Source organism: Dermacentor albipictus, chromosome 4, assembly GCF_038994185.2.
Source record: "Dermacentor albipictus isolate Rhodes 1998 colony chromosome 4, USDA_Dalb.pri_finalv2, whole genome shotgun sequence".
NCBI lineage: Eukaryota > Metazoa > Arthropoda > Arachnida > Ixodida > Ixodidae > Dermacentor > Dermacentor albipictus.
Window position 1 is genome coordinate 2,345,395 of NC_091824.1, and position 23,225 is coordinate 2,368,619.

At 46.3% G+C, this 23,225-nt stretch overlaps 1 protein-coding gene across 15 annotated transcripts in view; it reads right to left on the minus strand.

Annotated features, from left to right (window-relative positions):
- lili (LMBR1-like protein) overlaps positions 1–23,225 on the minus strand; it is a 362,867-nt gene that overhangs the window by 38,780 nt on the left and 300,862 nt on the right. For 3 of the 15 annotated variants that reach the window (XR_011513797.1, XR_011513798.1, XM_070536787.1), the window contains exon 13: positions 4,353–4,366. The exons of the other annotated variants lie outside the window; for them this stretch is intronic. Coding sequence is in view for 1 of the 3 variants with exons in the window: in XM_070536787.1 (XP_070392888.1) it covers positions 4,353–4,366 (14 nt within the window). In the remaining 2 variants the exon portion in view is untranslated. The remainder of the gene's footprint in view (positions 1–4,352; positions 4,367–23,225) is intronic. 15 annotated transcript variants of the gene reach the window in all.

The following is a 23,225-nucleotide window of genomic DNA, read 5'->3' on the forward strand; positions in this document are numbered from 1 at the left end:
CTGGCGTTCGCTATCCCGTGTATGATTTGGTCTCGGACGCGCTCGTCATAGCTTGTGCCGAAGCTGCACTGTACCGCCTTCTCCTTCAATGCGGTCACGAATTCCAGGAAGCCTTCTCCCTCGAGCTGCTTTCGGCTGGTGAACTCGTGCCGTTCCGCCAGGACATTTGTTGACGCGGCGAACAGCCGGTCAAGCCGCTGCAAGAGTCTCGCAAAATCTGACGCTGGCGGGACCGCATCACTTGTCGTTGACGCTGCGCCGGTCGACTGCCTTGCTGCTTCGCTTGAAGCTGACGCTGCGCTGGTTAACTGCCTTGCTGCTTCCTGCTCCTCGGCTGCGAAGTGCTTCCGTTGTCCCTCACGCCCGAGAACGCTGACGAGCGCAGACGCTCGCCGTGCGTCCGTCCAGTCGCCGCCGCCGGCCGCTTCGAGGTGGGCGAAGCTCGTTCGTTTCCCGGGGCTTCGGTCGGAACCGCTGCGGGAATCCCATCCTCGTCGCCAATGATGTTGTGTCGGCAGCGGCAGGCAAGCGGGGGGCCCCGACCAGCGAACGCCCGGCTAACGCCGGCGCAGTAAAGGAGACGCGGAGCGAACTGCTCCCGTTGAAAACCGGAACGAAGACTCGGCCATCCTCGGCCGTTTATTCCTAATAAAGGGTTCACACGCCAGATGACACCTCCCAATTGGTCCAATGTTCATCACATGACAGAAGGGGGGTGCGCCATCTAGCTCAACAACTACAAAACATACATGTACGATGACACAGAGATCTGACAGGGGGCGACACTATACTACACATAGCAATTCCACGCTTCACAATTTTGGAATGGCATGAATTATACGGTAGCAACCCTTTCTTGGCACGTGGGAAATATTGCCAACAAGCTTGTCCATCATGAAAGGTTAATCTTAAATCTAAAAATTGCAGGGTGTTACACTGTGGCACTTCATGCGTAAACGAAAGCCCTTTACCATAGTCCCTAAATATGTTTAAAATGTCATCGCAGCACTTCAATGAGCCTTGTCTGTTAAAAAGGATTAAAAAGTCGTCCATGTATCTAAACACATTTAAAATGTTTAAAGTGCTGTCCTGTTTAAAAGCCTCTTCGAGCAGGCGGCCAACACTAGATAAGAATATGTTGCACAGCAGCAGCGCAATACACGAACCAATGCAAATGCTGTGTTTTTGCAAAAAAAGCTGATTGTCAAAGGAAATAAAGGTACTATTAAGATAGACTTCCAATAATGTTAAAAAGTCCTCAAGTGTAACACCAGCTGCATATTGAAAAGCTATGATGCCACTTTCTTCTATGCACATCTTTACGGCAACAAAAAGTGCATCATGTGGAATTGAATAAAACAGATCCTCAACATCCACAGAAAATGCATTGCCTATGGATTGTTTGTTTCTTAGAAACTGCACTATGTCTTGTCAATTGACCTGTCGAGAAAGGATCATTTACTTTAACAGTTTTTAGCACCTTTAGAATGTGCCTACTAAGTAACAATTGCCACGTTCCACGTTCACTCACGATGCTCCTAAACGGCACATTGGGCTTGTGCGTCTTAGCACTGAAAAATATGTTTAGCGCTGTAGCTCTCAGATTGTTAATATCCTTGGCCAACTTGTCCAAGCTGAACTCCTTACACAGCCTGACAACTTTGCTCTTTACTTTTGATTCAGATTTCTTAATCTGTACAAAGTTTTTGTTTACAGCCTCTGTGGCTTTCTCATTGTACATTCCTCTAGGAAGTACCACAAAACACCCCTCTTTGTCTGCTTCCAAAATAACTGGGTTATGATCTCTGCAAAACGTAACAGTCTTCCGCATAACAGCAGCATCACGACTTGACCTACACCCTGAAACGCTTTTTTTCTAGACTGTCCACACCGTCAAGCAAACCTCCTTCTTTGTCCTCCTGGGGAGCTTTCTTAGCCACATTTCTGTTAAACGCTGCAAGTTCATGCACAGGAACGCCGGGCTCAATGCTGTACTTAGGTCCTTTCGTAAGAAGATTTGTGGTACTTCACCTGACCGTTGGTGACCTCAGTCACCGAAAGCCTTTTACGGAAAGTTAAAGGTACCAGCGCCACAAGGGAGGAAGAAAGAGCCACAACCGTAAGACCTGCAGTGATTCCTTATGTTCATAAGGTTTCCCATAACCTCAAGAAGGTGGCAGGCCGGTATCGTGTACCCATTGCCTTTTCTGCCCCCGTCAAACTGGGTCGACTCTGTTCGAAAACCACATGCGAGGAGACCAGTTCGCAAGGCTGTGGCAACAAGCACAGCACGTCTTACGAGAGATGTGCTACAGGCGTGGTGCACGAAATTCCCCTTGAGTGCGGCAAGTCCTATATAGGACAGACTGGAAGCTGCATAAATGAACGAGCCAGGGAACACGAACTAAATCTACTGAAAGATGCCGTGGCACATTTGCCTGTGCACTGCAAGGCCTGCATGTGCAAACCACAGTTTTCTGAGATTAGGATTCTTGGCAGAAGTAGATTACAAACCGCACGGGAGCTGATGGAAGCCTACTATATAAAAAAGAAAGGAACAAATTGCATTAGTGATACATCTATCGTGCTCTATAAATCAGAAACTAGATTGTTTGATCGCTGGGTAGTGTTGATCTGTGAACAGCCAGCGCATGCGTGTATGCATATATATATATATTCTTTGGTCACAGCCCAAAATAAATCAGTTGGAAGTGCCGCCTGTGTTGTCTTTATGTGTCTTTCTTTTGTGAGTGTTCAATTGCGGCAAAAAACCTGTCTTTTATGAGAAATGATGTGTTGCACTTGGCATTTACAGTGAGAATGGGCTATGCCACAACTGTGGATGAAATTTTGCAGTGCAGGAAATCTGCCTTGTAGGTGTTGTAACTTGCCTGCATGGTTAGTACTAACTGCCTACAGTTACATGGTGACTGAGAACCTGTCCCATTTTGTTTGAAAGTTCAAGAAATTCTGCCTTCATCCGAGTCCTTAATGACAGGGAACTGGTAGTTTTCAACAGCCTAGATTGCTAAACCGGGGCTCTGTTTCTTGCCTAATCATGTAGACAGTGGAAGTGAGTAACACAGTCGAGTCTTCAATTAACCTTTTCTGCTGTGCTGTACTCGAAACAGCTTCATACAGGAATTCATAGACAATAAAGTGATGTTCGTACTACATGGCTCATCACACTATACATGTCAAAGTGTAAAACTTTGTCTTTCACTCATAAATCTTAATTCACAGTTTATCTACAACATTAACAATAGTATTATATTCCTGACTACACAATATAGGTATCTGAGCATGCACCTTACAGCTAACCTATCATGGTCTGAGCACATTACGCATGTCACTGCCAATGCATCCAAATCATTAGGGTTTCTGTACCGGAACTTGCATAGTGTTCCATCTGCCTCGTGTAAACTGGCTTACTTAACGTTCGTGCGACCCCAGCTTTAGTATGCATCTCCCATTTCGTCACCACATCGTAAATACCTACTGGAGCGTTGGAAATTATTCAGAATAGGGGAAGTCATTTGATTACTCGTAATTACAGTAATTACTCGCTGTGATATTGCATTGCTGTCATTGTTCCATAAATTCCTTCTCTGTAACGGATTATCCTTGCCATGCTTGAAACACCACATCTTTACATTGCGCAGATCATACAATAGTTTCAGCTATGCCCATATATATGGCGTGAGGCAACCATTTAACTTTTCCCCATTGCATCGCACTATCCATCTCTCGAACAGCCTTTCAGATAGCACTGATTCGCTTAGAAATCATGCCTTTTGCAGCAATTTGGCCAAATATTTTTCTCCACACTGCATGTAGAGTTGAATTAGCACATGCATGGATACTTATCAATCCCATAGTGTTTATGTTTCCAACGCATTGTCACGCATTGTGCCATGTTCTTTTCTTTTTAACATTACGCAATGTATATTGACCCAACACAAAGTAACTTGCTGCTTTTATGCAATCCTTCTTGCTGTTATTGCTGTACTTCCCATTTTTATGCAATGATTATATGTTCAGTTCTTTTTCTTTCTTTAACATCTTTCTGGTTTGCGTGATATTCAACATTGCTTCGTTTTGAGTTAATATTTGAATCATTGTATGCATTGATATCTCTTTACTAATTGCATGTTGTGATAAATTGTACCATATGCTCCCCTTGCCCTATGCCTCTTCATAGGCCTGTGAGGTCTTCCTAAATAAAATAAATAAAACAAAACAAAACATTCAAAATCCAGTCTAAACAATTATGCAAAAAGTCAACAATTTTGTCACCTGATAACTAGACTACGGTGTGTTATGAGCAGGAGGAACAAAAGTTTTGGACTTACGCCAATGTGCACTGCTGTAAGCAGGTGGTCAAAAAAACCAAGATAACAATCATGTGAGCAGCACATTCCTCAGAGCAACCTAGTCACTTTGAATATGGATCTATCATGACTCAGCTGCACAATTTCTGGGCAATCAGTGCCGCACTTTTCACTAGAGCACCTTCAGGCTGACTGCTAGCTCGCTAATGCCAGCACACACCAGTAAAATCAGCTTCAAGATGCTGAGTCGGTAGCAGTGGAACTTCTAGCTGCAGGTCTCACTAGTTGATTGCACTTTTGTACACATACAGCAAGATGCTGAGTCATCTACTGGGCAGACATGTGTTGCAATAGTCTTTTGCAAATTGATGTCCTAGGTTTATCTGTTTTTGAATGTAGCAATGCTTAATAGTCACATCTACAACATCTTGCACACCACATACATAACTTATCACAGCAGTTTCCTCATCTCACAAAGGGTACAGAAAGTAAGAAAGCTTTCAATGCACAAAAGTATATTCACAGCACAGGTGAAAGGAGCTGATGTAACAGGTTTTCTTACAAGCTGTTTTTTTCCTTTAAAATTTACAGCAACAAAACATAATTATTTGTTGTAATTATTTAAACACTAGCTTCCAATGCACTTTAATACACAGTTGAGCACTCACTGAACAAAATGCCACCTCACACAGCTTGACCAGAGCCATAAACACATTAACAAGCTTGCATCTGCACGAACTATTTCAACAGAGGTACGCAAATACTCGAATATTCATTTTTGAATCTAATAGCAAATGTTTGAATAATTTGACTTCCAAATCAAATATCTCGTGCTCAATTCCTCCAATATTTCATTTTTCTAATATTTAATATATTCGATGATTGACCCAGCCGTGGTTGGTGCCTTGATGCACATTGTGTTTTGATGGCACGCAGACTGCATTGATACAAGGTTAAACCTCGTCAACCAGATCAATCGAAATGATTGACACTATGCGTACAAAAGGAGTAACAAAAGCAGAACGCATGGAAAGCACGGCAGCATGCGTGAAGATCGGGCTGATTAGACACAGGAATGTAAGCTGGTCATATCAAATATGCAAGTTCAATGTCTACGCATGCAGATTGGCACATGTGCTCACAGTAGTTGCCAGCTGATCGACTGTGGACCTGAACTCCACTTCAACAGCTCGGAATCTAACCCAAACGCGTGATCTTGCGACCAATTGCCAATGAGCCACCTGTACGAACACATCAGCAACAAGCTTTGCACAACAGTTTGCAATGCCACCGGCCTGTTATCACACTGGCTGGTGGTGTATTTTCATCAAGGCCACAGTATTGGCAGCACTGTCTGGCCCGTTAGGCCTAATCAGAGCTGCTTCGTCAGGTGTCGGCAACTAAAGTTACCGTTTCATACTGAATCAATGCACATCTCCAACGAAAGCGCGGTGACAGAGGGACAGGCGCGGTGGTGCCAGAGGGGCTGGCATTCTTATTGCTGTTCACAATGAGCTGTCCCGCTACCCTGTCAGTATTTCATGTGACCACGAAATTCTATGGCTCATCTGCCATGCCGATCCCCAACTAATCATTCTTGGTGTATGCTACAGACCCCCTAACCATAATCCTGATTTCCCCAGCAAACTTAAGGGGGGATGATGCAACTGAAGTGGTCAGATTGTCAGAGTTTTCTCTTTTTCGATTAATTTTTTTTTTTCATGATCTATTGACCTTTACTTACCTCGTGGTGAAATATTATAATGAAATACTGGATACAAATAGAGAAAACAGCAGTTTCCTAAAGTGCTGTCATCAAAAACTGCAAAAAAAAAATCGGGCTTTGGAAAGCCCGTGGCACCGCGGATCACTCGTCGACAGTGAACTAGAAGGTTTTGAAAGCTCCTCGTAGTTCACTATAGCTCGGCTATCTATTGATGCAGTGCTGCCGTTTTGGTACCATCATAAAGTGGAGAGATCGGGGCTCCGAAAAATAAACCAGCAAACACAGGCGAAAAAAAGGCAGATGCGGCATTGCGATTGGGTGCAGTAGTCACGTGGGATACAGGGCACCCTCCTATTGGTTGCTGTAGATTTGGATTGCTGAAAAACCTCTCTCGCGCACATTTGCACAGCAGCAAGGTGCGTGATCCAATTGACGTCAGTGACGATCATGGCAGCTTAACATATGTGTTCTGTGATGATCGCTAAAGGAATCAAGTCCCGAACAGCCCATGTGTATGGAAGACCAGAAAAGGAGGCGAAAAGAGGGAGGCAGCCACTCATAGAAGTGGATGATGCCGAGCTTGTCGACGAGGCATGACCGGCGCACGTGAGTGACCGGGAAAGCGCATACGGGTGTGGTGCTGACGACGTGACCGTGGGCTATGATGAAGGCGTGTCAGCGAGCGATGGTAACGGTGTGTCCGCGTGTAGTTACGACGGCAACGCGATTTCGGCGAGAGCAGAAATTTTGCATCAAATATTCAACTTCGGATTTCAGCTCCAACTCTCACTACTAAAGAGGTTGCGCGACCAGAGAAAAGAGCGGACGTTTTGAATGCGCTGTCATCTACTTCTACACAACGCATGGATGCACGACGATCAAAAAGGCAACTACGGTAAACGAAACTGCTGCAAGAAAGCAAAAAGCAACATCAAAATGTAAAGAAAATGTGCCATCCCAGGAGGGTTTTAGGTGCTCGAAGTCACCGTAAAAGCCTGCGTATAATACGAGTTTTTTTTCCTATTACAGTAAAACCTCGTTAAACTGTACCCGTTTAAACAGTAGTTTCGTTTTAAAAGTAGTAATGTCAAATCCCCGACTCAGTGGCCATTGAAAATAATGTGTTTTTTATCTGCATAAACAGTACCAGCTTATTGCATACGTATCGGTTAACACGTAGTGTTTCCACTTTTCGTCGCGCAAGCACGGTGGTGTGTCATCTCCATCGGGTGGCCCAGCAGAACAACAAGCCTCAGAGATCGGAACAATGGCCTCCAAGTGCCCTGTGCATTTGCGCGTGAAGCCACATCAACATCAACATCATTTCGGCGCCGTGCTAGAGAGCCTTGTGGCGTCATGCAACCAAGGACTCTTGTCACGCCGAAGCTCAGATATAAAAGACACCGGGTGCTAAGCATAGAAGAAAAATTAGACATTGTTCATGCCATGTTTGTGCTATCAAACACGACACTAAGAAGTCGACACTGGCATGCGACAGGGATCTGCTGTTGACTACGGTGCGTGGCATATGGAATGCGAAGAAGTTGCTTGGCAGCTGCGACTGCGAAGAGATGTTGGCAACGAGATTTGACTTTTTACCTCTGTCATAGCTGAAGTGTCGACTAGCGACAGTGATGAGGATGACACAGAAAGCGGCAGCATGGGCGATTCAGGCCCGACAGTAGCAGAAGCTGCACGTTACGTCAGCCTCACAAATGCAATCGTCGCGACGAGAACAGCACCCCGCGACTTCTGCAGCTCTACCGCGTGTGTGCACCGAGAATATGTAACGCCAACGAGGAATTTACCATGTGAGTGTTTGCTGAGAAGAAGGGGCTGGCCGAAAAGCTGGCTTGTAGCTTCAGTAAGTTTGAGGCCACTGTCATCGCTGCTAAGCTGCCGCGGTATCAAACGAAAATAACACTTTTGTCGAGCGAAGTGAATAAATACTGCATGTTTTTTTCCCATTTCATCTCACTCTCTCCGAGTTCCGTTTTTGACAGTTAAGTGGGCGAGCTCATGCTATTTTGGTTAAGCAGTACTACCTGTTTAGTATGTACTTTTTCCGAGCTCCAGTCAATTATGGTTTAATGAGGTTTCACTGTATTAGCATCCCAAAGTTTCGCCTCGTAGTATATGCAGGTCTGAACGAAAATTTCAGTCAGAAATTTGGACTAGAAGTTTTGGTTTTGTTATTGCTGCGTGGCTATGGCTCGACTTTGTTATTGCTGCATGGCTGCAGCTAGGCTTTCTTGTTGCTGCGTGGCTACGGCTTGGTTGTGTTATTGCTGCGTGACTACAGCATCATTTCTTTATTGTTGAGTGCGCACCCTGGCAGCCCACGTGCAAACCACGCTTCGCAAAATGCATCTTCTTTTTTTATTCCGCATTGAAGGACCAAGATGTCCGGACCACGAAAACAGTACTTGGCTGCTTTCAAGAGAAAGGTTATTTTAGCCACACAGGACATCGGCAACAGTGCGGCCGGGAGGCAGTTTGGCATCAACGAGGGAAGCAGTCGGGGATGGTGTCGACAGAAGGAGACCCTTTTCGCGTGCAGCGGAACGCGAAGAAGCTTTCGCGGCCCGAAGTGTGGGACATTCCCTGAAATCGAACTAGCTGAATTTGTACGCCAACAGTGAGCTGCGCATCTAGCTGTGAGCGTGGAGCTTATGCAGGCAAAAGCTAAGGAGCTTGCAAGAGAAAAAGGGCTACCGAGCTCCACCTTCAAAGCAACAAGCACTGTGCCATGCTGGTTCTTTCCTTACACCACCGAACTTCAATTTCGCAAAAGCTGCCCGAATCATTCAAAGAGCTGCTTCTGGCTTTCTGGCACCACATTATTTCGCTGCACAAGTCCAAGAACTTCCAGCTAGGGCTAATCAGCAATGCTGTCCAAACGCCTGTTTATCTGGACATGCCATTACCCCTCACCATGCACAAAAAGGGTTCCAAACAAGTTTATGTCCAGTATACTGGCAACGAGAAAACGCGAGTTACCATCATGTTGTCGTGCACGGCAGAAGGACACAAGCTTCTGCCCTATGTCATCTTCAAGTGCAAGACAGTGGATAAAGGTGAGGAGCTGCCAATATTGTGGTCGTGAGATGCCATGAGAATGGCTGAATGAACAGGAATCTTGTGCTTGACTGCATAAAGTTCGTCTGGTGTAGGCGGCCTGGCACACTGCTGTCGTTCCCGTCCATCCTTGTGCTGGACGCATTTCGTTCCCGTTTGGCCAACTCAGTGAAGTACCTGTTGCATGAATCCGGCACTGAACTAGTCGTGATCCCAGGCAGGATGACGTCTCAGCCTTTAGATGTTTGCGTGAACAGGCTGTGTTATGCAGATTGGATGCGCTCAAGTGAGCCTGCAGTGACGCCGACCGGGCGGCTGAAGCGGGCTTCGCCAGCCGCGCTATGCAAGTGGATTGTGGACGCATGGGCCAGCATACCAGAGTACCTTGTGCATCGCGCATTCAAGAAGTGCGTCACCTCGAACGCGCTCGATGGCACAGAGGATGAGTACCTCTGGGAAGATATGTCCAACAAAGAACTATCCGAAGAGAGTGCAGCTTAGGAAGACAGTGATCGAAGTGCGGAGTGCAATTTAAATAAATGTTTTCCTTGAGTTTTCCTGACTCGTATTATATGTGGATAAAACTCTTTTTTTCCATTTCGCATCCCAAAAATTTCACCTCGAACTATATGCAGGTTCGTATTATACGTGGGTTTTACGGTAATATTTAAATGTTTACAACAAATGAAACTGAGCTCCATTTTCTCAGCTTTCACTTTCTGTGCAGTTGCTTTCAGTCATCCCAGTGCCATTTCACAATGAACGAAAACAAAATTGTTCTGTCTTTTGCACTTACAGCCTGAAAAATTTATGAATGCAATAAAGCTGTCCATCTTTAACTGCACCTCATAAAGAGATTTACGATGAATTTTCACAAAAGTTGTTAGTAAGATAATATGCACAGGAAAGTTAGAAAAATATTTTTATGCTCATTTCAGCATTTAAAAAATAAACTAATCGCTTTATTGCACAGAATGGGCATTTGCGAACATGGCAATGTGGAAATCTTGGCAAACTTATGTGTAATTAATTAATTTGGGGGCTACCATTAAAGGTTGTCAAATGTTGTAACTCGAAAACTATATTAGATAGCACAATACTAATTTCAGTTCAGCCAAATTTCACCAATTTATTCCCATAGATAAAAAGTTTTCATTGCCACGTCCCCCCTTAACAAAATTCTGAACAAATTAACCAAAAAATATCCTAATGTGTGTATCTTGATTTTCGGTGACTTTAATTACCCCAGTATTGGTTAGATTGCATTGGAAAAACTTCAATAAAAGTCCTGCAGGACACATGTCAGCGCGCAGTGGGCATCTCCCACGCAGGTACCGACAGGGAGTACCTGGTGGCCGGTGCACGAGCCTGCTGGACGGCTCCAGCAGGCTGGTTGGACTACAGGTAACTACAGGTAACTTGGAGACTGTCGAATTTCTTGACTTCTGTCTAAACCATAATCTGACACAATGGATAAATGAACCAATCCGTGTCACGCAAGATAATGCAAACATCCTTGATCTTATTCTAACCACGCACCCTGAATATTTCTCATCCATTGCTTACCTTCACAAACTCAGTGACCACAAATAACTCATGCTACATTTTCTTTCAAACCGTCTTGGCACCAGTAACACATGAAAAAAATTCGCCTCTACGAAAAAGGGAGCTACTCTGCTATAAACGACAAACTGCAGAAATTTTACCAAACAAACGAGTCCGCTTTTGGAAATCGGTCTGTGCAAGGCAACTGGTTATTATATTAGAACAAGACAAATTCTTTAGTTGATAAGCATATTCCACTTATCTCTATTACTACTAACCGCCACAAACCATGGTTCACCAATACCTTGAAAACACTTGAGAACAAAAAGAAACGGCTATTTCGCTCTGCAAAGTTAAAACCAAATGGCGACTCGTAGGACAGTTACTATCAAGCTGAGCACACCTATTTAACAGCAGTTTACCAACGTAAGCATTCTTTTTTCACTCAGACCTCCCCCGCATGATAACTGATAATCCTCGTAAATTCCAGCAGACCGCGAACCCTCAGCCTACTCGCACTACCAGCCTACTCAGCCTACTCGTACTACCGGGACAATGATCCTGGTAGTACTCTTTCAGACTCTGAGTGCACTAATACAAGTTCAAGTTCAAGTTTATTCTTCTTCTAGTACAGACAAGAAACATCCTCCCGGGCTAAAAGCTGCTGTCAGCAGCTTGACTGGACCCAGGAGGCGTTATACATGGCAGCGCGATAACAGTAACTTTTTAGTACAAAAAAACTTAAGCAGAAATTTACTAAACATAAATTAAACATAAAATTGAAAACTCAGATACATGCTTATGACAGGATATGTAAGAAACAACAAGACATTTTTGTACAAATAAAACAAAAAGGCAAAAAAGGAAACATGGTCATTTATATTGTCACGTGGTGGTGACGTTAAGAACACAGTAGCAATACTGTGATAGACAAAACTAACTTTTATTGGGCGAACCTGTGCCCACAAAACAGGCTACACTTATAGCGCAACAATAGCGGCGAACACGCTCGGCGATCGTCGAAAATCTAATCAGCGGTTCAAGCGCGTCGGCTTTTATACACAATCGTCGAATGTTCCAGACTAATCGTTGGGACCCGCGTGCCTTCCATAAAGTTCTACATCACTCGCGTCAGGTGAATAAATCAGATAACACAAGGTTCAGCAACAACAGACTGCGGATAGAAGCATCGATAACTTTCCAGAAACTTCGGATACATGCAAGCGCGTCCCGCACTGTGCGATAAGATTTGTTAGGCGGCGAAACCTGGTCGCCCGATAAATATAAATACACGTGTCAATACCCCCCTCTTAAAAAGCATCGTCCCGATGCTACTAAGAGAGCGAAACAGAAAGGGACACTTATTAAACATAAGTAACAGAACAACGAAAAGAAATAAAGTCCAAAGGTCAGTTACGCGAAGTCCCAAAGTTCGTTAACGCTGGTGGTATGGCTTGAGCCGCACAACATGGACAATTTCAGGTCGTGAGCGGCGCCGCTGTGACAGCGAAATGCCGTCTGGCACGACCTCGTAGTCCAGTGCGCCAATATGTCGGATGATCTTATACGTTCCAAAATAGCGACGCAAAAGCTTCTCGCTCAGTCCTCGTCGGCGTATAGGGGTCCAAACCCAAACACGGTCACCGGGCTGGTACTCAACAAAGCATTGTCGGAGGTTGTAGTGTCGCCTGTCAGTCCTCTGCTGGTTCTTGATCCGCAGGCGGGCGAGCTGTCAGGCTTCTTCGGCGCGCTGGAGATAGCTAGCGACGTCAAGATTTTCCTCGTCAGTGACATGGGGCAGCATGGCGTCGAGCGTCGTCGTCGGATTCCTGCCGTAAACCAGCTTAAACGGCGTGATCTGTGTTGTTTCTTGCACCGCCGTGTTGTAAGCGAATGTTACATACAGCAGGACGGCATCCCACAACTTGTGTTCGACGTCCACGTACATCGCTAGCATGTCGGCGAGGGTCTTATTCAGCCGCTCCGTAAGACCATTCGTCTGTGGGTGGTAGGCAGTTGTCCTCCTGTGCCTTGTCTGACTGTAGTTCAGAATGGCTTGGGTGAGCTCCGCTGTAAAGGCCATTCCTCTGTCGGTGATGAGGACTTCTGGGGCACCATGTCGCAGCAGGATGTTTTCGACAAAGAATTTCGCCACTTCGGCTGCGCTACCTTTCGGCAGTGCTTTAGTTTCAGCGAAGCAGGTGAGGTAGTCCGTCGCCACGACAATCCACTTATTTCCGGTTGTTGACGTCGGAAAGGGTCCAAACAAGTCCATCCCGATCTGCTGGAATGGTCGGCAAGGAGGCTCGATTGGCTGTAGTAATCCGGCTGGCCTTGTCGGCGGTGTCTTGCGTCGCTGACAGTCTCGGTATGTTCTGACATAACGGGCGACGTCGGCGGTCAGGGGCGGCCAATAATACTTTTCTTGTATCCTTGATAGTGTCCGGGAAAATCCTAGGTGTCCAGCGGCCGGATCGTCATGTAGGGCGTGCGATACTTCTGGACGAAGTCCTGACGGCACAACAAGAAGGTAGTTGGCGCGGACTGGGGAGAAGTTCTTCTTCACGAGTAGATTGTTTTGAAGCGTGAAGGAAGATAATCCGCGCTTAAATTCCCTGGGGACAACGTCGGTGTGCCCTTCCAAATATTCGACGAGGCCTTTTAGCTCCACGTCTGCCCGTTGCTGTGCAGCGAAGTCTTCCACGCTTATCATTCTGAGGAAGGCGTCGTCATTCTCGTCGTCTTGCAGCGGCGGGTCAATGGGGGCGCGTGATAGGCAATCGGCATCTGAGTGTTTTCGTCCAGACTTGTAGGTGACAGTGATGTCGTATTCTTGTAGTCTGAGGCTCCACCGCGCGAGTCGTCCTGAAGGATCCTTTATATTCGCTAGCCAACACAACGTGTGATGGTCACTGACGACTTTGAATGGCCTGCCATAAAGATAAGGGCGAAATTTAGCTGTAGCCCAAACGATGGCGAGGCATTCCTTTTTGGTCGTAGAATAGTTGCCTTCCGCTTTTGACAGCGACCGGCTAGCGTAAGCTATCACCTGTTCGACTCCGTTTCTCCTCTGGACTAGAACGGCACCGAGGCCTAGGCTACTGGCGTCAGTATGGATTTCTGTATCGGCGTACTCGTCGAAGTGCGCAAGTACCGGCGGCGACTGCATGCGCCGTTTGAGTTCGTCAAATGCGTCGGCCTGCGGTGTTTCCCACTTGAACTCGACATCACATTTCGTTAGATGTGTTAGCGGCTCCGCTATGCGTGAAAAGTCCTTGACAAAGCGCCTATAGTAGGCACACATGCCAAGGAACCTACGCACTGCCTTCTTGTTGATGGGTTGCGGGAACTGTGCGATTGCAGCTGTCTTTTGCGGGTCTGGACGGACACCAGATTTGCTGATTACGTGGCCTAGGAACAGAAGCTCATTGTAAGCGAAGCGGCATTTTTCCGGCTTCAGAGTAAGCCCTGACGACTTGATGGCTTCTAGTACTATCGCAAGCCGCTTGAGGTGATCGTCGAAATTTCCGGCAAAGACGACGACGTCCTCCAAGTAAACGAGACAGGTCTGCCACTTCAGTCCTGTTAATACTGTGTCCATGACGCGCTGGAACGTTGCAGGCGCCGAACACAGTCCGAATGGCATAACCTTGAACTCGTAGAGGCCGTCTGGCGTGATGAAGGCGGTCTTTTCGCGATCCCTTTCGTCGACTTCTATTTGCCAGTAGCCAGACTTGAGGTCCATCGATGAGAAGTATTTAGCATTGCAGAGCCGATCCAATGCGTCGTCTATCCGTGGGAGGGGGTATACGTCTTTCTTCGTGATTTTGTTCAATCGACAATAATCGACACAGAAACGTAGGGTTCCGTCCTTTTTCTTCACTAGAACAACTGGAGACGCCCACGGGCTTTTCGATGGCTGGATGATGTCGTCGCGCAGCATTTCGTCGACTTGGTGTCTTATAGCTTCGCGTTCTCGCATCGAAACTCGGTAAGGGCTCTGGCGGAGTGGTCGAGCGCACTCTTCGGTTATTTTGCGATGTTTGCGACTGGGGTTTGTCGAATCCTCGATGACCTCGAAAAGCAGTCTTTGTATCATCGAAGCAGACTTCTGAGCTGTTGCTTCTTAATCACGGGGAGACTTGTATTTATGTCGAAGTCTGGCTCGGGAACTACGGTCGTCGGGGTAGATGCAACAGAATCCGAGAGGACAAATTCCTCGATGTATGCGATCGTCGTGCCCTTGTTGATGTGCTTGAACTCCTGGCTGAAGTTTGTCAGCAACACCTTCGTGTTTCCTCCGTGCAGTCGAGCGATCCCTCTTGCGACGCAACTTTCACGGTCGAGCAGTACACGTTGGTCGCCTTCGATGACGCCTTCTACGTCAACGGGTGTTTCGGGGCCGACCGAAATGACAATGCTGGAGCGAGGCGGGATGCTCACTTGATCTTCGAGCGCCCTCAAGGCGTGGTGACTACGAGGGCTCTCCGGCGGTATCGCTTGATCTTCCGACAGCGTTATTGACTTCGACTTCAGGTCAATGATTGCGCTGTGTCGGTTCAGGAAGTCCATGCCGAGAATGACGTCTCGTGAACACTGTTGGAGGATAACGAAGGTGGCAGGGTAAGTCCGGTCATGAACGGTAATTCTTGCTGTGCAGACTCCAGACGGCGTAATGAGGTGTCCTCCAGCGGTTCGAATTTGAGGTCCTTCCGATGCAGTTTTAACTTTCTTCAAATGGGCGGCGATGTGTCCACTCATTACGGATTAATCAGCCCCTGTGTCCACTAAGGCGGTAACTGCGTGGCCGTCGAGAAGCACGTCGAGGTCGGTGGTCCTTTGTCTGGCGTTGCAGTTAGGTCTTGGCGTCGGATCACAGCTGCGGCGTGTTAAACTGAAGCTGGAACGTCGCGTCGTCAGGTTGTCTTTCGTCGTCATATTCTTTACTGCCAGACTTCGTCAGGACGGTGGCGTGTCGTCATGTCGTCGAGGTAGTTTCTTCGGCGTCTTCATCGGCGGCGGAGGATCTTCGTCAGTTCGACGAACAGCAACCGCACCTCCATCGGTTGCTGCTTTTAGTTTTCCGGATATGGGCTCGTAGAACGGCCCCGGGCTGGGCCGGTGTATGGTCGGCGCTGCGGCGACAGGTAGCGTCCTGGTGACGGTGAACGGGATGGCCGTCGAGAGCTCCACTGAGTAGCGGCGAGGTAATCAGCGATGTCACGTGGGCGCTCGCCAAGCTGTGGACGCGGCGTGTTGACGGCGAAACCTCGCAGTCCGATCTCCCGGTACGGACATCGTCGGTAGACGTGACCCGCTTCTCCGCAGTGGTAGCAGCGCGGGCGGTGGTCAGGAGCGCGCCAAATGTCCGTCGTCCTCGCGTAGGTGCGCTGGGCGACGGGTGGTCGTGCTGGCGGTGGCGGCGGCGGACGACGAAACTGCGGCGTGACAGGGCCCTGGCGCGGTCGCGGAGGGGGTCCTTGATGGCGTGCGACGGCGGCGTAGGTCATCGCTTGCGGCTCAGGCTGCGGCGATTCAGGGGCTACTCCAAGTTGTTGTTGGAGCTCCTCACGCACGGCGTCGCCAATCGAAGTCACTTGAGGCTGTGATGATGGGAACAGCTTTTGTAGCTCCTCCCGCACGACAGCTCGGATAGTCTCGCGTAGGTCGGCGGCGGCCAGTGACTGAACTCTGGCGTAGTTTGTCGAGGTCGTGCGGCGGTCGAATTGCCGGTTTCGCATCTCAAGTGTCTTCTCGATGCTGGTGGCCTCGCGAAGAAACTCGTCGACGGTCTTCGGTGGGCTTCGTACCATTCCGGCAAAAAGTTCCTCTTTCACACCACGCATCAGCAGGTGGACTTTCTTGTCCTCGGGCATTTCAGGGTCGGCGTGGCGGAAGAGACGGCTCATTTCTTCCGTGTAGATCGCGGTCGTCTCATTAGGTAGCTGCACCCGGGTTTCTAATAGCGCTTGGGCTCGTTCTCGGCGTACGACGCTTGCGAATGTCTGCAGGAAGCCGCTTCGGAAAAGTTCCCAGGTCGTTAAGGTGGCTTCTCGGTTCTCGAACCACGTCCTGGCCGCGTCTTCCAATGCGAAGAAGACATATCGCAGTTTGTCGTCGCTGTTCCAGTTGTTAAACGTAGCGACTCTCTCGTACGTCTCAAGCCAGCTTTCTGGGTCCTCGAAAGTTGAACCACGGAACGTCGGAGGCTCCCTGGGCTGCTGCAGCACGATGGGCAATGCCGGGGCTGCCATTGGGGTGGACTTGGTGGCGATCTTCCTGGTCGTCTCAGGCAAAAGTCCGTGCTCCGGGGACAGTTGTTGAAGACGGCGGCTTGCTCGATGGTCCGGGACCGCGTTGGTGTTGTCTTTGCGTTTTGGGCTTGGATCACGGCTTGTCGGGGGCGTCCGGTACATGGACCAAATGCACCTCCACCAGATGTCACGTGGTGGTGATGTTAAGAACACAGTAGCAATACTGTGATAGACAAAACTAACTTTTATTGGGCGAACCTGTGCCCACAAAACAGGCTACACTTATAGCGCAACGATAGCGGCGAACACGCTCGGCGATCGTCGAAAATCTAATCAGCGGTTCAAGCACGTCGGCTTTTATACACAATCGTCGAATGTTCCAGACTAATCGTTGGGACCCGCGTGCCTTCCATAAAGTTCTACATCATTCGCGTCAGGTAAATAAATCAGATAACACAAGGTTCGGCGACAACAGACTGCGGATAGAAGCATCGATAACTTTCCAGAAACTTCGGATACATGCTAGCGCGTCCCGCACTGTGTGATAAGATTTGTTAGGCGGTGAAACCTGGTCGCCCGATAAATATAAATACACGTGTCAATATGCACCGTTATACATGAATATATATGTTATAGGTTAACGAAGTACATCTTCAACTCCTTACGAGATAATTTATTAGCGTGAACATGATTATTTAGAATTTTCGGCAAATTGTGTTTAATAGATTGTAACTTATACTCGGTGCGAAAGCACGGTACAAGCCAAGGTTCAGGGTTTCTGAGATGCACAGGTATGTCATAGTGCTGCAGGGTCGCTAGTGATGTAAAAAAATCTCTCCATTCTTTCTTTGCAAAATAAAATATTTCAAAAAGACGATATTCGTAGTATCGATCTACCCATATGATTTGGTATGTTTGCGACAATGTTTTTGTTGTTGATCAGGCTTCAATATTAGCAATGTGTCGGAAAAGCGCCTTTTGTAATGCAACTATTTTATTTATGTTAGTTCGTGTTGTGGTTGCCCATACTAAACTGCAATAATTAAATTGCGATAGCTCATAATACTTTCAATGTCGCTTTTTCATCAGTTTTTACAATTGAGCCTGAAGTTCTCCTAGACATTTTCTTCAGCTGCCACGTCTACAATGCCGGCCATACATTTTTCGGCCAACGGCATTGCATTACTAATAGAAAAAGTAAAAGTATTCGTTCGCGGGTGTTCATGAAATCACCTCTAGACTATTAAAAAACACTAAACATATTTCTGCCGCATTATTAACTTTGTTGTTGACCTCACAGTCTTTTGTCTTCTCGCACTCTACCAAATGAATGGAAAGTAGGCAAGGTCGTTCCGATCTACAAGTCAGGTAACCGATTTTCACTGTTAAACTAGCAGCCTATCTCCATAAAGCATACCATGTAAAATCATCGAGCATATCATTTACACTCATACAATGTACTTCCTTGATTCCAATAGCTTTTTTTCATCCATCACATCATGGTTTTCCCAAGGGACTATGTTGTTAACTCTGTTAGCCCTCTTCTTTCATGACCTATCATCACCATCATCATCACTATCATCATCATCATCCTGGTTACATCAGCCTTTGCCCTGGGAGGGCAAAGGCCCCTCCCATACTTCTCCAACTACCCAGCCATGTACTAATTGTCCCTGCAAACTTCTTAATCTCATCCGCCCACCTAACTTTCTGCCGCCCACTGCTATGCTCTCCTTCCCTTGGAATCCTGTCCGTAACCCTTAATGACCATTGGTTATCTTCCCTCCTCATTACATGTCCTGCTCATGCCCATTTCTTTTTCTTGATTTCCACTAAAATGTCATTAACTCACGTTTGTTCCCTCACCCAATCCGCTCTTTTCTTATCCCTTAACGTTCCACACATCATTCTTTCCATAGCTCGTTGCGTCCTCCTCAATTTTAGTAGAACCCTTTTCGTAAGCCTCCAGGTTTCTGCCCGTGCGTGAGTACCGGTAAGACACAGCTGTTATACACTTTTCTCTTGGCTTTCTTGCCATCCATTGCCAGAGATGCAAGTGCAAACCAAGATTTAAAGAAACAGTGATCATGAGTAGAAGCAGGTGTGAAATGACGCGCTTGATAATAGAAGCCAGATACATAGCAACATTCGGCGATGCATGCGTCAGTAAAACTTCCATTTCATTATCATCAAAAGAGCTGAATTATCTTTGTTCGCGTTGAATGTGTACATGTCTTTGAATATGTGAATCAAGAAACTGCCTACATGTGGTTCCCAGTTTATATCTTTTGTTTATTTTTCCAAAAATGTTACACGTGGTGTATGACGGGTCGAGGGTGTATATATAGCGACGAGAACGAGAAATAAACCTGTGTTGAAAGTAGCGCTGTGTGTGTCAGATGTGCCTTCTTTTGTCCTTGTCTAGCTTGCGCTATAAAAAAATAAGATATGCTTTCTTTATGGAGGACTACGGTGGTTGTGGAGCCGCTATAGATATCTTTCAGTATTTTTACATACGGTTCGTCTACACCCTGATTCCATAATGCCTCCATGACTGCTGAGGTTTCGACTGAATCAAACGCTTTCTCGTAATCAATGAAAGCTATATATAAGGGTTTGTTATATTCCCCACATTTCTCTATCACCTGACTGATAGTGTGAACATGGTGTATTGTTAAGGAGCCTTTACGAAATCCTGCCTGGTCCTTTAGTTGACGGAGGTCTAAGGTGCTCCTGATTCTATTTGCGATTACCTTAGTAAATACTTTGTAGGCAACGAACAGTAAGCTGATCGGTCTATAATTTTTCCAGTCTTTGGCGTCCCCTTTCTTATCGATTAGGATTATGTTAGCGTTCTTCCAAGACTCCAGTAAGCTCGAAGTCATGAGGCTTTGCGTATACAGGGTGGCCAGTTTTTCTAGAACAATCTGCCAACCATCCTTCAACGAATCTGCTGTTACCTGATCTTCCCCAGCTGCCTTCTTTTCCATAGCTCCCATGGCTTTCTTTACTTCTTCTGGCATTACTTGTGGGATTTCAAATTCCTCTAGACTATTCTCTCTTCCATTATCGTCATGGGTGCCACTGGTACTGTATAAAGCTCTATAGAACTGCTCAGCCACTTGAACTATGCCATTCATACTAGTAATGGTACTGCCAGCTTTGTCTCTTAACGCAACGCATACATCTGATTCTTGCCTATTCCTAGTTTCTTCGCTGCTTTTAGGCTTCCCCTGTTCCTGAGAGCATGTTCAATTCTATCCATATTATACTTCTTTATGTAAGTACCCCACTAATGCTTACTATTCAAACTTTCTCATTTGGGCTTGCATCCAGCTGTCTTACGATGGATTAAAGAATTCCTCACTTACCGCTCACAGTATGTCAGCATCAATAACACTGCCTTAAACCCTGTCCCTGTATCATCTGGCGTCCCCCAGGGCTCTGTTTTGGGCGCCCTATTGTTGCTCATATGCATAAATGATCTGCCACTGAAAGTTTCTTGCACAATTTACATGTTTGCAGACGATTGTATTACCGTATTACCAGATGTGGGCTCAGTGGCTGTGCCACAACACAGTTGTCTAATCCACTCGTCTTCGCCATGCAGGTTTGCTCGCCCTTGATCATCTGCGTCATGCTCCCTGCTGTCTTTTGCGCTCCCTAGGCGACCACGATAGAGCATGCGCCCTAGTGCGACGTGGCTGATGGAGGGACATTCTGCGCAGCAATCCCCAACACCCCCTTTTCCGCTCTGCTGACTCAAGACAACTTGACCCTCAGCGCAGATTGGAAGGCCCCATCGTCAGCAACCGCACTCAATGTGCAAACTATAGATGAGCAGCGACCATCCACCACACCCTGTGGGCTCGGTGGCTGTGCCACAACACAGTTGTCTAATCCACTCGTCTTTGCCATGCAGGTTGGTAACCATCGGACTTTATTCACAAAAAAAAACCAGCAACTACTTTTTGGTACAGCTTCCGAGCCTCCAGTGTTGCCTTGCTACCTGTATCGAGTGCTTTCATGTTCTTCAGTCCCTATTACTGATGTGTGGTGACATTGAGAGCAACCCTGGCCCCGACAAGCTAGACGTAATCCTTGACGAACTAAAAAAAATGTCCGCTGGCCAGACTGAATTGGTTAATGAAGTGCAGGAGCTCAAGGGCCAACTGCTGTCAATGGACCAGAAAATGACTAACCTGACTACGCGTCTCAGAGCCTTAGAAACTCACTGCAAAAGTCTACCTACACTCCGCAGTGATGTAGAGACGATTCAAGCCATTTCAGCTGCAATGACTCGTTTAGTTAATATGCTAGAAGCTCATATAGATGATGCAGAAAATTGCTCCCGGCGAAACAACCTACTTTTCTATGGTTTACCCGATACTAACACCACTGAATCGTATTCGCTTACAGAAGACCTAATCATTCACCACTGCTCTGACCACCTAGACACCCAGTTAAGCCCTAACGACATTGAACCCGCCCATCGCCTCGGACGTCACTCTAAGGACAGGAAACACCCAATTATAGTTAAATTTAAATCCTTTAAAACTAAGGAATCAATTCTTTCAAAAGGTTCAAAATTCAAAGGCATCGACTACAGCATAGGTGAAGACCTTTCACGCCGCGTTCAAATTTGCCGGAAACATCTTGTCGCTTTTGCCAGGGCAAAACCCATACCTTTTTCCTTGAGATTTAAAACATTGCATATTGGCCCAAAACGTTACGTTTTTGATGGACTTTCAGAATCTGTAAAAGAAATATCTTTACAATCAACTCATCCTTGCTGGTCATCGCGCTATCCCCCACCTACACCATGTGCCAACGTTTCACAATCAGTAGTCTTTACTAACATTCGCAGCTTCTTGCCAAAATGCGATATCGTATCAAACCTTGTAACTTCGTCAGGCAGCAATCTACTTACATTAACCGAACCGTGGTTGAACAATGGTATCACTGACTAGGAAATTCTGTTTGACGCACAATTTTAATCTTTTTCGCGCTGATCACAAGTATTCTCGCGGGGGAGGAGTTCTAATAGCAGTCAGCGAACAATTGTCATGTTCTGCCATTAATGTCGCGTCAGACTTAGAAATGTTGCGGATTATATGCTGTGCTTCACCACTCACGTTATTAATTGGTGTGTGTTATAGGCCACCTCGCAAAAGTCCTGACTTTCTCCGCATGCTCCACAATGCTCTAAGTAAACTAGTTTCAAACCATCCTAAAGCACACATCCTACTATTTGGGGACTTCAATTACCCCAATATCGACTGGAGTAATCAACCTCAGCCCATAGTTGGTCAAGAAGAGCTAAATGACTTCATTGATGTTTGCCCTAATTTTAACTTGACCCAAGTTGTATCCGAACCGACACGCGTCGCAGGGAAAGCAGATAACACTCTGGATCTCATACTGATCACTCATTTAGACAGCCTTAATTTCATTACAGGACTCCGAGAAATCAGCGATCACGTAGTAATCTATGCCAATTTTCACTTCTCACCTGAATTAAAACAAACTTCCCAGAAAACTATTAGTATCTACGATAAGGGAAGCTACGAAGCAATCAATACTGAAATAACGAACTTTCTGTTGGTCTTTGAAACGACCTATCTTTCCAGAAGTGTAAATGAGAACTGGATCCTTTTCAAACATAAAATTATTGAACTAACGAATAAATACATTCCGTCATGCCGTTCACTAAAGAAAATCAGAAACCTTGGTTCACAAAGACACTAAAAAGGCTAGAAAACAAGAAAATACTTGCATTTCGTACAGCTAAACGCCACGCAAATCCCCACGCATGGGAAAAGTATTTTGAAGCTGAGAACGCATACTTGGCCGCGATTGGAAGTGCTAAGCACTCATTTTACAAAGTAGTGCTACCAAAAATTATAGTCGATAACCCCAAGAAATTCTGGAAGGTGATAAACCCGAAGGAAGCACGCGCTATCACCCTCACTAACAATGCTGGTGAAATCATGGCTGATACCGACCGTGCAGACACCTTTAGCACTGCATTTTCATCTGTCTTTACCGACGAACCTGAAGCGCCATGTTTTAAGTTACCACTTATTATTACTACAGCCATGGACGCTATGTCGTTCAACAGTAGTGGAATTTCGTGCATAATAGATAAAATAAAAAATTTATCTGCCGCCAGCATAAATGACATTAATCCAAAAATTTTGAAAAACGCTAACCTAGCCTGTTCCAGTATTTTCTGTTTATTGTTTTCACAATCACTCTATGAAGGAACTATTCCAGATGACTCGAAAGTGG